The sequence below is a fragment of the Pelobates fuscus genome, chromosome 7, assembly GCF_036172605.1.
Source record: "Pelobates fuscus isolate aPelFus1 chromosome 7, aPelFus1.pri, whole genome shotgun sequence".
In the NCBI taxonomy this organism is placed as follows: Eukaryota; Metazoa; Chordata; class Amphibia; order Anura; family Pelobatidae; genus Pelobates; species Pelobates fuscus.
Window position 1 is genome coordinate 32,355,543 of NC_086323.1, and position 22,700 is coordinate 32,378,242.

A 22,700-nucleotide genomic window follows, 5' to 3' on the forward strand; every position below is an offset into this window, starting at 1 on the left:
CCTGTAACCGTGTGTGACTGTCTGTGACTGTGTGCATGTGACTGTCTGCTGCTGCCTTTTACTGTGTGTGTGTGACTGCCTGCCTGTGAGCGTGTGTGTGTGTGTGTGTGAATGTATATGTGATTGTCTGCCTGTAACTGTGCGCATGACTGTCTCTGACTGTATGTGTGACTGTCTGCCTGTAAATGTGTGTGTGGGGCTGCAGGGATTTTGTAGAAGGGGGCAGGGGTTTTGTATTGGGACAGGAGTCTTTATAAGAGGATTTGTAGACAGGGGCAGTACAGGATTTGTAGACGGGGCGGGACAGGGGTTTTGTAGGAGGGCATGGGGCACACAAGGATTTTGTAGAAGGGGGCTGACAGCGGTTTTGCAAAGTTTCGAAATTTGTTCAACACATAAAAAAATAAAAAAAAGGAAAACATTGGAAATTGGAAATGTTACAGGTTTTCTTTTGTGGGGGTGGGGGGGGGTGGGGAGGGGGTGCCAACCCCAGGATCCGCCCCGGGTGCCAAATGCTCTAGGTACGCCCCTGACTACAGTGTATACTTTGCCATAGTGTATACTTTGCTCAAGTCCAGTTGGGAATGCCCCTGGAATATGTGATGGTAAACCCCTTGCATTGGGACTTGCATATAAACCGGCCAGTTAGCTTGAATAAATGAATTTCTGCTGTACCCTTCATCTAGTCTAGGCTGACGTTTGGGTAAAAGTCTGATTGCTTGTAGAATTTACTGGGATACCGCATTTTCTTCTGGAGAACGTTCAAATCAACACCTGAACTGCGAGCTATAATCACTCAGCCTTTAGCAGTTCTGGAAGAACCGAAAACGAACGGGTATCTAAAATACCAGCATTCGTAACATCCAGGAATAAATAATGGTTTACATGAGATGCTAAAGGACAGCCAAAGCATTTGTTAATCATTCCAAAATCAGGGTCTCTTGAAGATTTGTGGTCAAACAACAAGACAGAACAAGATAAGAAAAGCAGAAGTCAAAAGAGCAAAAAGAGAATAAAGAACGAGGATAAGAGCACAGTCAATGACATGTGAACAAACAGCGAGGACAGTCAATGACACCTGAACCAGAAAATACAAAACAGCGTGTTGGGTGATGCTTTTCTGTCTGTGCGGGACTGCAGGCATTGATAGATCTTGTACACACTAAATGCAATTGTAAAATGTGCTTTATGGCCCAGTAAATTAATGATGGCTTGTTCCTCAATAATGCAATTTTCCTGCCTAGGCCCAGCACATCCTCTTTAGAAGGCTCATGTTTGATTATGGTAGTAATAACACTCTTCTAACTTTTTAAAATGTACTCTCCCTTTAGTTTGCAGACATTACAAGAAAACACATTTTATACGGATGATGGCATAACTATGCAAGTGAACAGATCGCAGGACAAAGACTTCTCTATTTCTATTAATGCGAGTAATGTACTGGGAGAGTCTACATCTCAGCCAGCTCATGTCATCCTGGAAGATATAGGTAACCTAAAACTGACACTATGAACGGCCTACAAATTACCCATCGGTGATTACCAGGGTGCAAGGCAGGTCACAAAGCACAGCTGGGCCACCCAAGTCTACCATAGTGATACAAATAGAATTCCATTTTTTTTATTATCAGAAAACTTGTCAGAATTATGGCAGTCATATACATCATCACCCCAAAAGACGCCTCTTGCTCACTATCAACACATTTTGTTTACACATGTAGTAACATCTCTATTACATTCCAGTGGTCCCCACGAAACCAGAGATTACCACGATTGAAATCCAGAACATGACTTTCAAAATCGGTATCAGGTGGAGGAAAGCAATGGCGGGCACCGATTGTTACTGTGAACTAGCGTTCCAATCTGAGCATGACGCAGACTGGTCCTTGGTATGTATCAGAGTTTGAATGCTGATGTCGCTAGGCACACTGGGTTAAAGCTTCAGAAATAAGACATCAAGTTAGTCACTGATGTATCAGACACGACTTCATGTAATTTGCCTAAAAATGTCAGTGACTAGTATTGTGGTAAAGTCCCTGCTTGTAGGAGATTACAATCTCTCTACACAAAAAAAAACCTTAACAGGTTAGAGTCAAGGTATGAAAGTAGCAATGCATCCTGTGGTTTCGGTGTGATGTGTGTGCCAAAAGAACAGTGGAAAACGTTTATTCACTAAACCACTATGGCACACACGTTATGTTAGGTCTTGGGTTAAAATAAGAAATCAGAAACTTTGTCAAACAAGGAAACTTTTGTTGACCAAAGGACCAAATGTCATAATGTATCTACATTTTTTGGAATAAGACATGTAGCTTATTTGAGGTGAGCTTTGTATCCATGTCTGCTAACAGTGCCATCTTGTGGCAATTTATGAGAGCTACAGACACTTTTCTCAGTGAACGTGAGTTGAGATTTCAGAATTATTTTGTAACCAACCAATCTTTGAAAAGATATAAAAGATAATCCTGTTGGCTTTTACTAGACCTTTACATAACAAATCTTCTTGTAAGCTTATGGGATGTATTTTTTTCAGTTCCAAAAATTAGGTGAATGATTTCATTAAGAGAACATGCTTATTTATGTATCTATATGCATTTCAATAGTCATAAAATAATCAGGCCATTCCTTAAAGGAAACCTTTAGTGTCAGAAATACAAGCATGTATATGGCTATAGTCCTGAGGTGGCTGTTTAGGCGATCAGCCCCTTCCGATTGAGGTAAAAAGGTGATTTTACTAACTCTTTCTCCCATGCTGAGCCGGTCTCCATGGCTGAGATGATTATTCTTGATGATCTCAGCTAATCCAATTCTTTCCTACAGGGGGCTATTGCACATGCGTGGCAGAACTCTGCGCGGCTCCAATCACCATCTCCTCATAGAGATTCCTTGAATCAATGCATCTCTATTGGGAGTGTTCATAGTCTCCATTCAGAGCTTGGAGATGCTGAATGTCAGTACTGCACACTGTGCAGCACTGGACTAGGAAGCACCTCTAGTGGATGTCTGTATGACTGCCACTAGAGGTGTTAATACGCAGCAATGTAAACACTTCCTTTTCTCTGAAAAGTCAGTGTTTACAGTACTAACACTACCAGGAGAGGCTGTAGACACCTGAACCACTACATTAAGCTGTTGTTGTTCCTGGTGGCTATAGTGTCCCTTTAACCCCTTAAGGACCAAACTTCTGGAATAAAAGGGAATCTTGACATGTCACACATGTCATGTGTCCTTAAGGGGTTAATCATTATCCTCACTTAACCATCCCAATCTCTTTCTTACCTCCTAATGAGATTTAAAGTGCATGTGTTACTTTTTGGTATTTTATGGTCTGTAACTTGAACGATGAATGATGTGAGCCATCACTCTTACATGTAAAATTGACAAAAACGGAATACAATATATTTCTTACTCTAGCAATAATTTTGAAGCAGAACAAAAAATATTTTCTTTGCTCTACCAATGATTTTAAAACATACCATAAAAAGAAAGAAAATATATATATGTAGATTTTGATAAAGAATTAAAAATACGACAAATTCACTCTAACCATCCCAAGTAAAGGGGGGACGGGGACGCGATGTTGATCTTTACTGAATCTGTTTTTTAGCAGAATATTTTTATTATATCATTGCGTGGTAATATCTAGACCATTAATGTACCTTGCTATAAATTTTGCTATATCCTCCAAATTTTTGCTTGTAAAGTAACTAAATGGATTTTAATAAAAATATAACACATGTGAATGCAACTTTGTCTTTATGTTATTCAGTACTGAAGTCATTAGTTGTATTTTTAGACTGGGAAACATAAAATGAATGAAGAAAAAAGCAATATTTTCACAAAGATAATCTTGGAGTGCAAAGCATGGCGCGTCAGGTGCAAAGAAGAGAAAGGTTTGGGTTACTGGAGTAAATGGAGCGTTCCTCGATATATACCACAAACAGGTAATTTAAACTGTTTAAATGACATGCAGAAAAAAATTACAGTGTTTTAAAAAAAAAAAATGCTTATTCACACAGTATTTGATCTATGCATTTATTTCTTGCTGCAAACATATCCTAAATATTTCAGAAAAAACAAGTTTATGTGTACCTAATCTGTCTGTCTGTCTATCTATCGTCTATCTATCTATCTGTCTATCTATCTGTCTATCTATCTATCTATCGTCTATCTATTTATCTATCTTTATCTCTCTCTCTCTATTTATCTATCTGTATGTCTGTCTACGTATCTATCTATCTATCTATCTATCTATCTATCTATCTAGTATCTATCTATTTACGTTTCTATCTATCTATGTATCTATTTATCCAGTATCTATCTATCTATCTATCTATCTATCTATCTATCTGTCTATGTATGTATCTATCTATCTATCTATCTATCTAGCATCTATCTATTTACGTGTCTATCTATCTATGTATCTATTTATCCAGTATCTATCTATCTATCTATCTATCTATCTATGTATGTATCTATCTATCTATCTATCTATCTAGCATCTATCTATTTACGTGTCTATCTATCTATGTATCTATTTATCCAGTATCTATCTATCTATCTATCTGTCTGTCTATCTATCTATCTATCTATCTATCGTCTATCTATTTATCTATCTTTATCTCTCTCTATTTATCTATCTGTATGTCTGTCTACGTATCTATCTATCTATCTATGTATGTATGTATCTATCTATCTATCCAGGATCTATCTATTTACGTTTCTATCTATCTATGTATCTATTTATCCAGTATCTATCTATCTATCTATCTATCTGTCTGTCTGTCTGTCTATGTATCTATTTATCTATTTATCTATCTAGCATCTATCTATTTACGTGTCTATCTATCTATGTATCTATTTATCTAGTATCTAGCTATCTGTCTGTCTATGTATCTATCTATCTATCTATCTATCTAGTATCTATCTATTTACGTGTCTATCTATCTATGTATCTATTTATCCAGTATCTATCTATCTATCTATCTATTTATCTATCTGTCTGTCTGTCTATGTATCTATCTATCTACGTGTCTATCTATCTATCTATCCAGTGTCTATCTATCTATCTACGTATCATCTATCTAGTATCTATCTATCTACGTGTCTATCTATCTACGTATCTATCTATCTAACTATCTATCTATCTTGTATCTACGTATCTATCTATCTCTCTCCATAGCTATCTATCTGTCTGTCTGTCTGTCTGTCTATCTATCTATCTATCTATCTATCCAGTATCTATCTATCTATCTATCCAGTATCTATCTATCTGGTATCTATCTATCTAACTATCTGGTATCTATCTATCTATCTATCTATCTATCCAGTATCTAACTATCTGGTATCTATCTATCTAACTATCTGGTATCTATCTATCTATCTATCCAGTATCTATCTATCTATCTATCTATCGCTGTATCTATCTATCTAGCTATCTATCCAGTATCTATCTATCTCCGTATCTATCTATGTATCTATCTATCTATGTATCTATCTATCTATGTATCTATCATTCTATCTATCTATGTATTAATCTATCTATGTATCTATCTATCTACATATCTATCATTCTATGTATCATTCTATCTATCTATCTCCGTATCTATCTATCTATGTATCTATCTATCTACGCATCTATCATTCTATCTATCTATCTATCTATCTATCTCCGTATCTATCTATCTATCTATCTATCTCCGTATCTATCTATCTATCTATCTATCTATATATCTCCATATCTATCTATCTATCTATCTCCGTATCTATCTATCTATCTATCTATCTACGTATCTATCATTCTATCTATCTATCTATCTCCGTATCTATCATTCTATCCATCTATCTATCTATCTCATATCGATCTATCTATCTATCTATATATCTATCTATCTACGTATCTATCTATGAAAGTATTTAGAACATTGTGCAGACTAGATAGGCCGAATGGTTCTTATCTGCCGTCACATTCCATGTTTCTATGTGTTGAAAAGTATGAATAGATCGGGTGTGTTTATGGATCAAATCTGTTGGTTTATTTATTTTAAAAACTAAATCATTTCATGTTTAGAAGTTACAATAATCTGACCTCCCAAAGCTAACAGTGTTATTCACTAAAGCGATAATTGCGGGGAATTCAAACTCAGTTTTCAATTTAAGGCCACAATAGTCAAACAGGAAACATTCTCCAAGCCACCTATGCTTTCAGCTCGGCTTTTTTGGCCTTTCATTTAAAATTCACTTTGAATTCACACTTCAGTGACTAACCATACTAGCACAATATTTGTAGAGCCACATACTGACATCTACTGTTCATTTAGTGGTACTGCAATGTGGAAAAATACTGCATTTATAAAGTACATTTTAGATATTAACTTATTAGGACATTCAGTAAAATCTGTTTGGGTTATGTCATTATATATTTGTTGCATTTCTATTCACACATGTCTGATATCTAACTGGAAATAGTATTAACCCATACTAATTAAATCAGATAAAGAACACAATGTGTCTCTTTATTAACGGATCCATAATAATACCCACGCTAATCGCTAAATCTTACAGAAAGGGCACCATCAGAGATTAATAATGACAATTAGAGATGAATCAATCATATATTTCTTTTATTTGCAGAACCTCATGAAAAGTTTAAAGTCTGGAGGGTTCTTGGTCAAGTTAATGCAGATGGTAATCGAGAAGTTACGGTTCTTATAAAGGTAATGATATACAGAAATCACGGGTGTCACCGGAAAAGTATTGTTTTAAATGTAATATTTTAAAACTAAATTTCAAAATGTAATATTTCAAAACTAAATTTCAGGCATAGATATTTCAGGTGCAGCCATGTTTATGCCTTAGCTATTTAAAACAAACAAAAAAAAAAAAGAATTCCTTATTTATTGTCTGATTGCTACAGGAATACACCAAAGGTAAATTTTTCATCAATCGTTATATGGTCATACACCACCACCCAACATTTTACAAATATAAGGAGAACAACTCCTTATATTTGGATCAACAGCAAAAACAGGAAGGCTGAACTTGAGGGACGCAAGTCTCTTTTCAGCTATGTACCTATGTAACTATGTGACTCAATTTTAGCCTTGATTTGACAATTCATTGAAAATTCAATTCATAATAGTGATGTTGCATAAACGTTTCCAAAGCAGTAAATTAAAAATAGTAGTAAATAAATAAAGATAGGTTTAACCCCTTAAGGACCAAACTTCTGGAATAAAAGGGAATCATGACATGTAACACATGTCATGTGTCCTTAAGGGGTTAAAGTTCCTGAATTTGCTATAACTACCCATGTACAACTTTTGCAATAGGCTCTCACCAAACCAGGACGTGAATCACCCCAGCTCAACTAAGGATGTTCTAAGCTTCTTAATGGGAGAGAAATGCTGTAAACACTCACTGGCTAGATGTAATTTAACCCTTTCAGTGCTACACAGAGCATTTGTTGCTTTGGTACTAAAAGGTATTTATATAAATACAGCTGCAGCTAACTCAGCCCATTTAGGATAGCCATCCATGCTTGTTGATACAAAAGTCAGCCACTAGCATCTTTAATACCAACAAGTGGTAGATGTTTGCAGTTACAATATACCAGCAGATTTCCCTGGTCATTATTCACATCTGACTCCACTGGTACCGACCACCACTGCAGGTCCTGATGAAAGTCTTTATTCTAAACTGAAATGTTGAGAAATAAAGCATTTTTTTGGCATATCAGTTTACTCGGATCCTTAAGGTGCAAGCGCCCTCTGGATTATAAATGTAATATATCACTACAGAATTTCATGTATTTTACTCTTCACGATGTAGCAAGTAGTAACATCACTTCCTCTTTTAGTGATTTCTGTCTTGTCCCATAAATCATGGTTATAATATCAGTTACTAGCCATTGCTCGTTGTAATCTGTATCAGTTTTTGGCCATTATTCAGAATGGCCTGTGTGAGTCATTATCCATTTCTGAAAATAAAATTAAAAAGTCATTTAATTTTTCATCTGTTACTGTGAATGACTCAACTAAATTAGCTAAATTAATTGCTGAGAATCACATTTTAAAATTACACTAATGGTTTGCTGACTTCCTAAAATCCCTTTTGTCTTGCTACAGCCCAGTGACCCTGAGCCATCTTGGGCAAGAACTTTGGGATACAAGGTGTTTTATAAAGACAGAGATACTGAGATCCTTATCCAGACATGTAATAAGACTCAGCTTCAATGCGGAATGTTGGTGCCAAAGGGAATCGAAACTATCTCCTTCAAAGCCTACAATTCCTATGGATCATCCACCCCAAGTCACATCAGTCTGCGCCAAGACAATAACGGTGCATTATTAATCTATTTATGGAATTATAAATATATTTTCTATTAATATTTTAGCTTACAAATATAATCTTGCCTAAAACTGTACATTCTGTACCTGAAATGTAGCTCCTGGGCTGACAAATATCTGAAACAGTTCCTTTTATATTGCAGAATAAGGCAGACTCTGTTAACCAGAGGGATAGCACCATATTGCTTTAAATCTGCGCTAAAGAGCTTGCAATCTTTTTTTTTAGTCAATCTTTCTTTTATTGAGGCGTAAAGTTGCAAGGGTACAGAATAAAGAAGGGTAGACGATAAAGTTACATACAGGATGGGGAGAAAACAGTACAATATATATCATCTCTGAGAATTGTTGGCCTCTTTTTATATTTAGTAGGTTAATGGCATGCCCATAACTATAATGTAAAATTATTAAAACATCACTGAGGCAACGCTTGTAACAGTACGATTAAAGAAGAAACAATATGCTGATTGTTAGAACAAGAGAGTGCGGTTTGTTTGTTTAATTGCGGAGTATGTAGTAACATGCTAAGCTTCTGCGCCTTAACTGTATGTGTACATAGAGAGAGTTAAGCATGCTGGTTAAGCCTAGTGTAGTCATTGTCTTGTAGTCTACCTGATAGTTAACCGTTATGCAGCAGGCATATACTATCTTGCTAGAAGGTCTAGGCTTCTGTTACCAGAAGCAAAACGGAAACTTTAAAACAGTTGAATGGCACGCCTAGGCAAAGTAACTATTCCCTCTCGGACTTATATGCTAGTCTGAGTAAACATGTCTTGCAAACTGACAACAGGATTAAGCAATACGATACAGGTGTGCATGTGTAAGTATGTGTTCCATGTTTGATCTACGTACTTAACGACTTTAAACAGCTGTTGAGGTAAAAGTTAAATCTAAATCGAGTTGTATAGCCAATACAGTTAAAGACATGCTATATATGTGTATGGTAAATGTACACATGGCATAAACAGTAACGAATAGTCACAATTCCACTGCATTAGTTTAAGCGAACAGACTTATTACCACCTTAGAACCCACGTGCTGCGCTTTGTTTGGGGTATTAATGAGTCCTTTTTACGCAGGATTCAAACTGTACACTTAGGATTGAAACACAAACAAAACAAGAAAAAAGAGGAAAAACAGGAAAGAAACACTGGACGATTAGTCCCAAAAGTCCAGTGGCCTTTATGATGATGAGATTAATATGCGGGAGGGTTAAGAAGTGCCCTATGCCCAGCAGTGTCGGTCAAGCAGCGTGGGTCCCTGTGAGTCCTGCGGTTGCTGTAGTCAGGTCTGGGGGCTCGACATTGTCCTTTCGCGTGGGACGAACGGCTTGCTGGTGGCTGGGTCCCCTAACTCGTGCTGTGGTTCTGGCGGTAGGGTGGCAGGTAAGTCTGGTAGGCCAAGATTTTTCAGAAGTGCTGTCGCCTCTTCGTCCGATGTTATCGTGTGAGTGAGTTCATTGTGGGGGATTAGCAGGGATCTTCGTGGTCCCCATCTGTAGGGCACTCCCAGGTTGCGCAGATGGCTTGTCAAGTGTGATAGTGTCTTCCGCCACTGTAGCGTGGCCCTGGAAAGATCTTGGTAGAACGACAGCTGGGATGTTTCAAAGGTCAGGGGGGTTTTACCTCTGGTTGCCGCCAGGAGTTGTGCTTTATCGTGGGTGGAGGCGCATCGTAATATGACATCTCTGGCGGGCATGTTAGGCATCCTGGATGAGGTTGGGAGCCTGTATACGCCGTCTAGCCCGAATGTACGATTAACTGCCGGTGGCAAGATGGTGGTTAAGAGTCTACGGACGTAGTGCGGCAGTTCGGCGGCCTGGATCTCTGTAGGTATACCCCTTATTTTTACGTGATTTCGCCTGGCTCTGTCTTCCAGGGCGGACATTTGTAGCGTCAAGCTGTGTTGTGAGGTTTGCAGTTGATGCACGGCATCTTGAATGGTCGCCATGCCGGCTTTGAGGTGCGTGATGTCTTGCTCCGTGGTTTGGACGCGCTCCTTGACATTGTGCATGTCGGTTTTCAGGCGTCCCACATCAACAGCTAGCGTTTTTTGTATGTCCTTGACCCAGTTTTGTAGGTCCTGTTTAGTGGCAAAATCAGAGTCTCCCATTGTTGCGGCCTTTGCCGGCATTGTGAGTGCTGTGTCAGTTTGGATTGATGAGTGGGCCGGTGAGGTGGAAGGAGTGTGGATCGTGGTGGCGGCTTTGGGCAGTGCCGGCCTCTGGAGCAAGGTTCCGATGTCCTGTGCCATACCTGGGCCCATGTGTGCCTTCTGCGAGCGTTTCCCCATGGGTTCGGGGGTTTCCGGCCTGTATGGCTCGAAGTCACTTTCCGGATCGGAATCACCCTGCAGGTATGTCCCGCTGAGTAGCTGCTCGAGGCCGTGCAGGCTTGGCGCGTGGTAGGCCTTAGGCCTGCGTTTTGCACTCCCGGACTTCGGAGTGTACCGGAAAGGCATCTGCCGGTTCGGTATGTGGGCCTGGACTCTGTTCCGACGTGCTCTGGTTCGGATGGCCGTCAGGTTCCAAGATTTCGGCGGATTTTGGGTTACAAGGTGGGAGCCCGCGAGAATGGCGTCCGCTCCGTTTCAGGTCCTGGCCCCGCCTCCGCTTGCAATCTTTTATCCTTTTTTTTTTGGTGAAGAAAAGCATTAGCTTTGGTCTTCTGGAGAAGGTTTAACATTGCGATTAACACAGAGGATATGATAGCCGTGGCACAAGTAGTGAACATAGGACATACCATCCATTTATACCTAATATAAGATATAATAGGAGCATGGTGTCTCAATGTACTCTTCTTGGTAAAATATTTCCTAAATAAATAATATCCTATTGTTGAGACTTTTTTTTACTTGTATGTAGTTTTAATAAGGAATCAACCTTTGTGTACTAGGTTTCCCAGCACCTCGGAATGTGACGGTGACGTCCGGACTACTGAAGTACATTTTGGTCCAATGGGAGCCCCCTGAGAGGTTAGAGTCCGAGCTTCGATGGTTCATTATTCAATGGGATCCCAACGCATGTGGTGGAAACAAGCAAAATATTTCATGGGAGATTGTTCCAAAAAATACAACTCGATTCATCATTGAAGGTCATTTAATTTGATTTTCAACTTTACCTGTCTGTCCATGCAAGTATATGTATGTTTTGTAGGTGTTTATCTTTTGAATTTCCATCTTTCCGTAACTGTTTACATGACATACAAATTGTAAGCATTAACCAGACAATTTTAGATCAATGGAGCCAAGATGGGAAAATGGAGGATTGAAAAAAAAAAATCAATTTCAGATATTTTCATCTAAAAATGTTAAATTGCCTGCTGCGATTCTTGCAGTTACTGGTTTAATAAATAATCTGAGATGGCTATAGAGATCCATAGAGATAGGCATCTAATAAAATAATCTGAAGGTAGCGTTAAGGTAGGGGTAAATGTAATAACACATGTTAATGTATGTAGCAGTGCTGGAGGCATGGACACTTTGTTACTTTGTTCGATTGGTTTAAAGGGACACCCAGGACCTCTAATGCACTTTAGCTCGCTGAAAAGCTTTATGTGTGGCGAGCGTGTCCTCTTTTTTCCAATTTACAAATAGTGCAGATTTCAATAGAAATTCCCACTTTTATAAATAAATTTTGTTACACCCCCCTGGCTTTCAATCAGAAAATTGTCCCTGTTACTTCCTGGTTTGGTTAGCTCAGTTGAGATAAACTCAAGAGGCAGCAATTGTCCAGAGCACCTGACTTGAAAGACTTGCATTGCTAAGCCTGTGATTGGACAGCCACAGAATGTCTGGACGGGGTTAGAAGTGGAGGGCTTCTAAAGTCTGTAGAGAACTGTAGCTTTTGTAAACTGTTTTTAGATATAAACCAATGACAAAATGCATAATTAAATGCCTGAATGTTTTCGTTTGAAAACAGTAATTCTGAAATATATATATTTTATTTGGGCAGTGGAGAGTCCCTTTAAGTGTAAGGTTTAGTCTTTTCTTTGTATTTATGTCCCTGAAAAGTAATTATTTGACGCCCAAGTTGCATTTTGCGATTCCTGGTTGTTTTTCTTCAATAAACGTTGGAGAAAATGTCTTCAACAGCAGCATTTATTTATTGACTCGGTGTCTTAATATAGTCATTAATATTTCAGGAAAAATAGAGGCCGGACAGCTTGTCACCATTTTCCTATATGCGGTATATGATGCCGGAACAAGCCAGTCGTCAATAAATTATGGATTTATTCAAGAGTTAAGTGAGTATCTGTATTTTTGTGCTGGTTGTTCCTTTGAGAATAAACTGTTATTGCCTTTTGTTTTAAGTTTCTATTATTCAACAAAAAAAAAATATTTCTGGATACATTTCTAGCCTTATGAAGCAAATCTCTCTACAAAACTAATTTCTGTCTCCAGGGAGTCTGATGGTGTCTGCCTAGCTGTTATTAAACGATCACAATTATTTACTAAAATGTGAATTGTCAATAATCCAAACTAAATTCAATGTAAAATTGTACAATTTAAGAACAAAATATTCAAAGGAAAGCATTGCAGATTTGGGCATTGGCACTAAAATTTGAGATTCGCTTTGAATTCAGTTTAATTCCTAACAATTCACGTTTGTGAATAACCCTGGATGTGGATAGCATAGAACTGAGACATGAAAGCAGTCAGACAATGAGGGGTTATGGATTTAATAAATAAATAAGTAATGTACTTATGTAAAAGAATTTTTGAGTTCATGTAAACATTATTTCATCCAGTTTTGCTAGGGTATGTTATTGTGATACACACTGAAGCAATTGTAAATTATTGTCTATTTTGACCTTATAACCCGGTAAGTAGGAAATAACGAAAGTTTGATAAGGGTAACATTTATCATCTAACGGGCAATAGTTTAAAATGCCAATAGAAAATGGATACGTTGTTATAAGTTCAGGGAATTTGTTAAGGTAAAACAATATTTTGTTTACCATCACCAACCCTGTAAGTCTGAATAAGAGTTCTATGATGAAAGGTTCAAGTATCTTTTGACATTTAAATTAGGAGATGGTTTGTTAGTGGTCAAGCCTCTCCACTAGACTGGTGTCCCCTTAGTTCATGCAATTACTAGAAGCCAAAAGGTCACATGAATGCCCGTTGTCAGAACTGCTCTGTTCAGCTGTATTGCAGACACATCTTGCTATGATAACAACTTTGCTGTTAGCAGACAGAGCCATGCTGATATACAGTCAGGAATAGCTCATTGTTGCTGCAGCCTGGTTATCATAAACAGCTGTAACTTTCAGCAGTAAGCTGTAGGGTTCAGTAGATAGTGTATGAAGAACTGCAGGGTTTAGTTTTAGTAGACATGTGCAATTCGTTTCGGTTCGAATTCAGACACATTTCGGCAATTCGGACATTCGGGTACTTCCGAATGTCCGAATAGCTTAATTGCCGAATTTCCGAAGTGTCGAAGTGGTTAAGTTGCCAAAGTTGCCGAAGTTGCCGAAGCACAATATTGCCTAAGTACTAATATACTTACCCAGTGGAAGAATGAAGAATGTACCACTGTATACAATTTTAAATAAAAAAGTATACAAACATAGTCAGGATTCAGCTGTAAGCATTTGCAACACTTACAAGTTTCAACAATCAAGTAACACACATTTATATAAAATGTAAGTTACTTGGCCAGTCAGTGTAATGACAGGAATGAATAAGTAGATAACTCCCTAATTCCCACGGTATTAGGGAGCTATCTACTAAAAGGCTGAAAGACCTAAATTGGTCTTTCAGACAAATTTACTAATACTAAGTAAAGATTACTTAGTATTAATAAATAATGCCCCTACTCGCTATACACCGAGTAGGGGCATGTCTATTAAACAGTGAGCAGTCTGTGGCTGCTCACTGTAAAAAAAAAAAAAAAACTACAAAAAATAAATATATATATCCCCCCCGGCCCCCATCCCTAAATGGCGGGTGGGGGCCCTAAAGAAGAGTATGGGGGGGACCTATTGTCCTCCCCCCGTTCCCCACCCATGAGCGGCAGGTGGAGGCCCTAAAGAAGAATTAGGGGGGATCTATTGTCCTCCCCCCCGGCCGCCAACCCTGAGCGGCGGGTGGGGGCCCTAAGTTAGAATAAGGCGGTGTCCCCTTAGTTCATGCAATTACTAGAAGTCAAAGGGTCACTTGAATGCCCGTTCCCAGAATGCTGTGTTCAGCTATATTGCAGACACATCTTGCTATGATAACAACTCTGCTGTTAGCAGACAGAGCCATGCTGATATACAGTCAGGAATAGCTCATTGTTGCTGCGGCCTGGTTATCATAAACAGCTGTAACTTTCAGTATACACCCAGCAGTAAGCTGTAGAGTTCAGTAGATGGTGTATGAAGAACTGCAGGGTTTAGTTTTGAGTAGACATGTGCAATTCGTTTTGGTCCAAATTCGAATTCGGACAAATCTCGTGAAATTCAGACATTCGGGTACTTCCGAATGTCCGAATAGCTGAATTGCCGAATTCCTGAAATTTCTGAATTTCTGAAGTACTAATATACTTACCCAATGGAAGAATGAAGAATATAACACTGTATACAATTTTAAATAAAAAGTATACAAACATAGTCAGGATTCAGCTGTAAGCATTTGCAACACTTACAACAATCAAGTAACACACATTCATATAAAATGTAAGTTACTTTGCCAGTCAGTGTAATGACAGGAATGAATAAGTATATAACTCCCTAATTCCCACGGTTTTAGGGAGCTATCTACTAAAAGGCTGAAAGACCTAAACTGGTCTTTCAGACAAATTTACTAATACTAAGTAAAGATTACTTAGTATTAGTAAATTATGCCCCTACTCGCTATACCCAGAGTAGGGACATGTTTATTAAACAGTGAGCAGCCTATGGCTGCTCACTGTAAAAAATAAATAAATAAACATATATATTCCCCCCCCTCCGGCCCCCATCCCTGAGCGGCGGGTGGGGGCCCTAAAGAAGAATAAGCGGTGGGGACCTATTGTCCTCCCCCCGGCCCCCACCCATGAGTGGCGGGTGGGGGCCCTATAGAAGAATTAGGGGGGGACCTGTTGTCCTCCCCTCTCCCCCACCCCTGAGCGGTGGGTGGGGGCCCTAAGTTAGAATAAGGGAGGGACCTATTTTCCTCCCCTCTGGCCCCCACCCCTGAATGGCGGGTGGGGGCCCTAAATTTAGAATAAGGGGGGGGGACCTATTGTAAAAAAATAAATAATTAAACTTACCATTTGATGTCTTCTTTCTTCTAAACTCTTCTTTTTTCAGCCCCAAAAAAGGGCAAATAAAAATCCATAATAACCGACGCACTTTAAAAAAAAAAAAAAAAAAACGAGCGCAAAAATAAATAAATCAATCTTCACCCATGGAGGGCTCCGCGCAGACTGAGCTCTGCAAGGCAGGGGAAGGCTTATAAAGTCTTGCCCCGCCCTGCAATTAGGCTCAGAGTATTCTGATTGGTTGGTTTAAGCCATCCAATCAGAGTGCTCTGACAGATAAATGAAGTCTGACAGGTAAGTCTCTACATTTACATGTTACAGCACTCCACCTGTTGTAGAAATCCACCAATAAGAGTGTTCTGTGTCATTTTACACAGCGTGGGAAAATTCCAAAGTACTTTCCCACACTGTGTTAAATGACACAGAGCATTCTGATTGGTGGATTTCAAGCCAACCAATCAGAGTGCTGTGACATGTAAATGTAGAGACTTACCTTGGATGGCTTAAACCCACCAATTAGAGCGCTCTGAGCCTAATTGCAGGGCGGGGCAAGGCTTTATAAGCCTTCCCCCACCCTGCAGAGCTCAGTCTGTGCAGAGCCCTCCATGGGTGAAGATGGATTTATTTATTTTTGCGCTCGTTTTTTGGGGGTTTGTTTTTTTAAAGTGCGCCGGTTATTATGGATTTTTATTTGGCCTTTTTTTGGGCTGAAAAAAGAAGAGTTTAGAAGAAAGAAGACATCAAATGGTAAGGTTTTTTTTTTTGTTTTTTTTCAGGTATTTAGATAAGGGTCTCCCCTCATTATTTTTAGGATGAGGGGGGTAGGTAGGGATTATTTTTTTGGGGGGGGAGGGGGGTGACTAGGCATTTGGGGACCCCTAGTAACCTGGGGGGGTTACATTTCTATTTAGGGCCCCCACCCGCCGCTCAGGACAATAGGTCCCCCCCTTATTCTAACTTAGGGCCCCCACCCACCGCTCAGGGGTGGAGTTCGGTGGGGTGGATAATAGGTCCCCACCCTAATTCTAACTTAGGGCCCCCACTCGCTGCTCATGGGTGGGAGCTGGGGGGAGGACAATAGGTCCCCCCATTAGTTTAATTTAGAGCCCCCACCCGCTGCTCAGGGGTGGTGGTCAGGGGGGAGGACAATAAGCCCCCCTTATTGATATTTAGGGCCCCCACCCGCCGCTCAGGGGTGGGGGCCTGGGGGTGGACAATAAGACCCCCCTTATTCTTCTTTAGGGCCCCCACCCACCGCTCAGAAATGGGGGCTGGGGAGACGGGGGACAATAGGTCCCCCTCTTATTTTACTTTAGGGCCCCCACCCTCCGTTCAGGGGTGGGGGCCAGGGGAGGGAATGTGTTTTTTTTTGTTTGTTTTTTCACAGTGAGCAGCCACAGATAGCTCCCTAATACCGTGGGAATTAGGGAGTTACCTACTTAGCGGCTGCAAGAAAAGTCCCGAAATGCCGAAGCTGCCGAAGTGCCGAACCGAATCGAATTGCGAAGTCCCGAATTGCGAAGTCCCGAATTTCAGAATGCTGAACCGAAATTTTTCCCCATGCACATGCCTAGTTTTTAGTTTAAGAAGAGGGGCAGAGTTCAGAATTAGTCTATTGTAGAGCTAAAGTGTTCCTGGTTTAATCTGCGTAGAGAATCAGTGTTTAGTCTATATGTAGACCTACAGGGTTCTGTGTTCGGTTTATGAATAACTACATGATTTAGGGTTCGGTCTACCGAGAACTGTCCAAAAATGAGCAAATAGCTTAACTACTTACATGGGATGCGCTAAGGCACTCCTGGTACTATACCTACTACAGTGCAGTCTAATGGTTATATTGAGTGCAGTTTTCTACCTGAGTTAACTACATAGAGCTTTTCATGTCAAGTGCTGATAAACACGAATTATGTGAATTTAGAATGTTTAAAAATGAGACAACTTCACAATACAGAAAAGGGTGTATTGTCTGTTCTCTGAATGAGTCGCAGTCTTTTTAAGCCAGTAAAACACTAGTGAAACTGCCACTTTGTAGTTTCAGGAAGTTTTGTCCTTTTGATTTACCACAAACTGTTTGTAACCACTGTATGTAAAAATACAGATAAGGAGGGAAAGTGATCCCACCCCCCAGCATGCATTTACTAGATGTCTGTATTAACCCATCGAGTGCCAAAGTAAACATTTAGAATAAGGTGCAACAGCCTCTGCATTTAACTAATTTCCTTCTATATTTAAAATACAATTTTGCATTTTTTGTATTTTATTTTTTTTTATTTTGGAAGACTGTTTTATTTTGTTCAAAGATATTTTAGAATTGATTCAGGGCGATCTCCCAACAGTCTGTCATTCAAGGATCCTGTTAGTAAATAGATACAGCAATAATCCATTGTCTTGTTCCAGTTACAGTGTATTCCATTGCATGTATTGAATAATTCATGTATTAATAGTTTTTGTATATTTTCCTTTTTCCAATATTCAGAGCCTAATAAAGGGCCGAATGATATGCAAGTGTCATTTTATGGAGCCGAAACTCTGATCTGGTGGGATGAGGTTCCATTATGCAAGCGAAATGGAATTGTGACCCATTATACTCTGTATATGAAAGAGATTTCAAACGGTTCCGTCACCCAAATCGGTAAGTAACACAAAATACTCAAAAGAAAACCATCACAATGTACTGGAGGATATTTTATGGCTATCTCCAAGCATACACTGTAAATATACAGTTAATTACAGTATATAAATAAATAGACTATGGGTGGGGGATCCTTAAATTTAACACCAGTGTTTTGTTAACAGGGAATTGTTACTTGTGGGTTCTTTTTTGCAAGACGTCCCCCCCAAAGTGGTATGTACATTTACATGGTGGCACGGACAGGGAGACGGTAGTTATATCACCGACTTCTTCTTTGGCACAATCTTCTCCTCCTAGGAGGAGCCATGTCACTGATGAGAGTACAAAACAGTGATATGTGGAAGATTCCGCTGCACTGTAGGATCTTCCAAAAATGTTCTTTCATGTAAACAATGAGGTGCCATTAGTCTCAACTGGACATTGGACAAGAAGATGTATTTTTTCCATTAGCCATCATTTAATCAGTTGATGGGAAATGGCAAAATGTATTTCATAATTTATTTATTTTTGCCAAAAATTAGTAGTATTGTTTCAATATGTTCTGGTTGCATTGGAATTTCAGTTAAAGGAAGAATCAGGTCTGTCTTCGGCACCCGTAACAACTTCATCTTAATGTCCTTATGGTGGCTGATTCCCAGGGTGCTTTCGTACTTTATTGGAATTAATTATTTTTGCATGATTTAACACCAAAGTTGTCCCCCTGGGCTCCATTCCGCATTGCCTCCTGTCCTCTCCTCTGGCCAACGTAGTGGTCCGGAATATTCGCCTGGTTGGCCGTGATAGTCAGCTGATGTTCTTAGCCTCTCACTTGTAGCCCATTGCAACTAATGAAACATTTCCTTTTTTTAAACTTTAAAAAGGTTTCTCTAATCCCAAACAAGAGCTAAATAGTATTTTGTTGGTATTTTTGTATATATATAGGGAGTTAGAATATGTCATGTTTAGATTTTTTGGGATAATTGAGTTCTTTATTAAATCTTGTATAAATGGTGTGTAGTTTTGTATTTCCTGATTCAAACTTGTTTTGTAACTGACTGTGTCACTAACCTATTGTGTCACATTTGTGGCATTGGGACACCGGAAACATGGTTTATGTTTTTTAAAGAAACAAAATCACATTTTTATTTCGTTAATTAATATAGTATGCAATGTAAATGAACTAAGCCTCGTGTTGCTCAAGTAAACCCATAGTGATATGTTTATGGGCGCCATAAGTGGGCATTGGGAAAAATGCCTACGTGCCACGGTGTATTTAACTGCATATGCCTGAGTGTGCACTCCGAGCATCATGAGTGAGTGAAGTAGCCCAGGACACAGAAGTGCTGCAGAGATAAGTATGTTTTATAAATATCAGGGCCTTCGACTCGTTTCATGACATTTTCTGAAAAGCTTCCACCATCCAATTTACCCCCCACTTCTCTTTGATGTCCTGAACCTTTAGGAGCTTTATTACAACCATGCACAAATTACATGGTACCCTCCCCAGCTCATGTTATTATTCTGGCATTCTTATTCACTTTGTGTCAATTTGGTGTCCAATTCCAAAAATAGTACAGGGTTAGGCAACCTTCGGCCCTCCAGGTGTTTGGACTACATCTCTCCTGACGCTTTACCAGCACTATGGCTGTTAGAGCATTATGGGAGATGTAGTCCACAATAACTGGAGTGCCGAAGGCTACCCACCCATGGTATAGTGGTATAACGAAGAAAGTTTGGCACATAAAAATAAATGTAAATAAATAAATTAAGTAAAGTGGATGTGTGGCCAGTCATGTCACATTTTCCGCTGAGTAATAAAGGCTAAGGGAGGATTCGAAAGACTGTTATGACAATCGATTTGATACACCTGAGGTAACCTGAAGTCCAGGTAAGGGCTGTGCTCTAAGAGACATAATGTACCCACTGGCCCTATTTAATAGCATGTTTGTGTTTTCTTTATAGTATCACCAGTCAGGCATTATTCCAAATATAATCTGAATCCAAACCTACAATATGAAATTTGTGTCTCTGCTTCAACCAGAGCGGGAGACGGCCCCGCAGACCAGTGCCTAACCTTTCAGCCAGGTAAGGCAATATATTAATTTATTGTCATATTCGTAGCAGCAAAACACGTACTCAAGCACATCGTTTATATCACGTTTTGCAAAAAGGCTTTTAACAGTGATGAAAAGAATTTGAATATGGATCGAGTTTTACACAATTTTTTACTCCACACAGGAAACTCCTAAATAAATTGCTCCATTACGGTTAGCCCCGCCACAGATGTGGTTTTGGTCACGCTGGTATCTCTATAAAACAAGGCTGAGAGGCTTTACTGCAAAACAAGATGGAAAATTGAGGGAGACCTGGAGAAATAGATCACATACAGTATATTCATCCTCCTCACTAAGCAATAGAAACAATTTGAAACGAGTAACTTTATTACAATGTTACAGCTGGATCCATATAGTCAGATGTTTCAGTAGAGAGTCTGCTGGAGAGGACTTTTAGCATATATTGATGGAATGTTGGAGTGGCAACATCATTCCTCATTTATAATGAGAGTGTTTGGAAGACTAACCACCAGGTGGAGCTGTAGTCATGTTTTCTGATAGTGCTTTGTTACTATATTATTTTTATCTAATGTTTGTCTCTACTCGTTAAGTTATATGCCCCCTAATTATTTGAATCCTTATAAAGTTCTTCCACCAAGCATAACTAACCAGGAAATGGAGAACGTGGTAATAATCTGAGGGGTTCTATCCAGCAGTAGAGCAGAGGTTAGGGTGCTTCTGCCACCCACTAAAAATGTCCACACGGGAAAAGCCTTTATCTGTTATACATGTATGTCAAGTCAGGTTAATCCACAGTATCGACCGTCTGGTGTTAGTTTCACTGATTTACCTTGTTAAATCTTGCAAATGATAATTCTTCTAAGAAAACCCAAACTGTAAAATTGCCTGTAAAATTTTGATGAGACTGCATTTATGTCAAATGATTATATAGTGGGGAGCACAATTAGTTGTCTATAAGAATAGGGATACTCTTGCTTTACCCCACGGCTGTGCTTCTTTAATTAATTGATTAAAAACTGTACCCAACATTCCTGCCTATCTAAAGTGGAGCACATGCTGAGGTGCATCATGGTTACGATGATGGCAAAATATTAGTGATTAAAGCTAAAGTGTTTCTTATTGATATTCATGAATCGGTTGCAATGGCATTTAAAAAGAGCAGAATAATCCTTATTCAGAGGGAAAAGCCAATATAGATGAAAGCACCAATTTCCGGTAGGTATAAATGCTGGTAACATTTTCTGAAGCTGCAATTCTATGAGAAGTGATAAGGCCTCAGCTATTCTTCTTAACATTTAACCTTGCGCAGCGCTGTAACATCTTGAACCCACAATGCCTCAGAATCTCACCAAGCCAAGTTAAATTCACCAAGGTGTCCAATCCTTCAATCCTCTCAATAATGTTGTTGTCCAGCTGTAAATTTGTTAGAATTGGAAAGTGCCGTTGTTTTTTTTTTTTTTTTAATTCTTTATTTATTTATGTCGTGCATGGATTGACAAACAGAGTTGCACAGCCACAACAGCTGATGCAATCTTATCAATAAACAATAGTGAACAACAGTGTGGCTTTATGTGCAGTGCACATTTTCTTTTTTCTTTTTTTTTAAACAGTAGAGGATTATCTTATGAGCTGGAAATATATGTCTCGATTGCGCATATATTGCATATTTACCATAGGATGTACTGTCTAGACTGAAAGTAAATTATAGCAAAAGAAAATAAGAAATAGATTGAAATACACCGCAAGTAAAACATTATCTCGGCATTCGTGAGACATATTAGTAAATTAGTAATAACGATTAAGCCTAACAACATTTTTGTAGAAAAAACACGAGTTAGTGAAGATAAGGTAGTTTGTTTAAGTAGGGGCACATTGTTAATTTATATATCATGCAGGCTAAACAGGCTAGACAGTATAAGTCTGGAGTAACTAGTGAGGGGAAGTTGCTAGACTTGGTCGTAGACCTGATGACATGAGTGGCAATTTAAACAAGGCAGGAGTATTTACATTTTACATGCACATTTTACGTGTTAGGTTATGGTCTAAGCATCAATAGATGAGAGCGTGGGCAGACAAATCATGGACATAAATGGGAAAATTATAAAAATAAGAAAAAAAATATAAAATAAAAGATTGGTGAAAGATAAGCTGCAGCGAACAATATGTCGGCTGTGTAGCTTGATGTATGCTCAGTTTTTAATTATAAACCAGTATTGTTCATTGCCACCTGCGTGTGGAACGAGAGTCCAGGTATTGTGAGCTGGGTCTTCGGCCATGGGCCCCTCGTTGTGCTAATCCAGGCTGTGTCAACCGATCCCTGCTCTGGAGGCCCTGTCTGCATGCTCGGGGGAGTGATCGAAGCTTTCCTGTGGGCCCAGGCCGTGGAGGCGGGCAACCCCGGTGTGGTGTATATTGATGCTACGGTCCTTAGTTTGCACCGGAGTT

At 39.2% G+C, this 22,700-nt stretch overlaps 1 protein-coding gene across 1 annotated transcript in view; it reads left to right on the forward strand.

Annotated features, from left to right (window-relative positions):
- The window catches only part of LOC134568573 (interleukin-12 receptor subunit beta-2-like), a 69,334-nt gene that overhangs the window by 39,546 nt on the left and 7,088 nt on the right, over positions 1-22,700 (forward strand). The window contains exons 4-12 of the mRNA XM_063427217.1: positions 1,332-1,489; positions 1,743-1,888; positions 3,796-3,943; positions 6,633-6,715; positions 8,126-8,339; positions 11,239-11,436; positions 12,487-12,588; positions 18,046-18,201; positions 20,143-20,265. Coding sequence (XP_063283287.1) covers positions 1,332-1,489; positions 1,743-1,888; positions 3,796-3,943; positions 6,633-6,715; positions 8,126-8,339; positions 11,239-11,436; positions 12,487-12,588; positions 18,046-18,201; positions 20,143-20,265 — 1,328 coding nt within the window. The remainder of the gene's footprint in view (positions 1-1,331; positions 1,490-1,742; positions 1,889-3,795; positions 3,944-6,632; positions 6,716-8,125; positions 8,340-11,238; positions 11,437-12,486; positions 12,589-18,045; positions 18,202-20,142; positions 20,266-22,700) is intronic.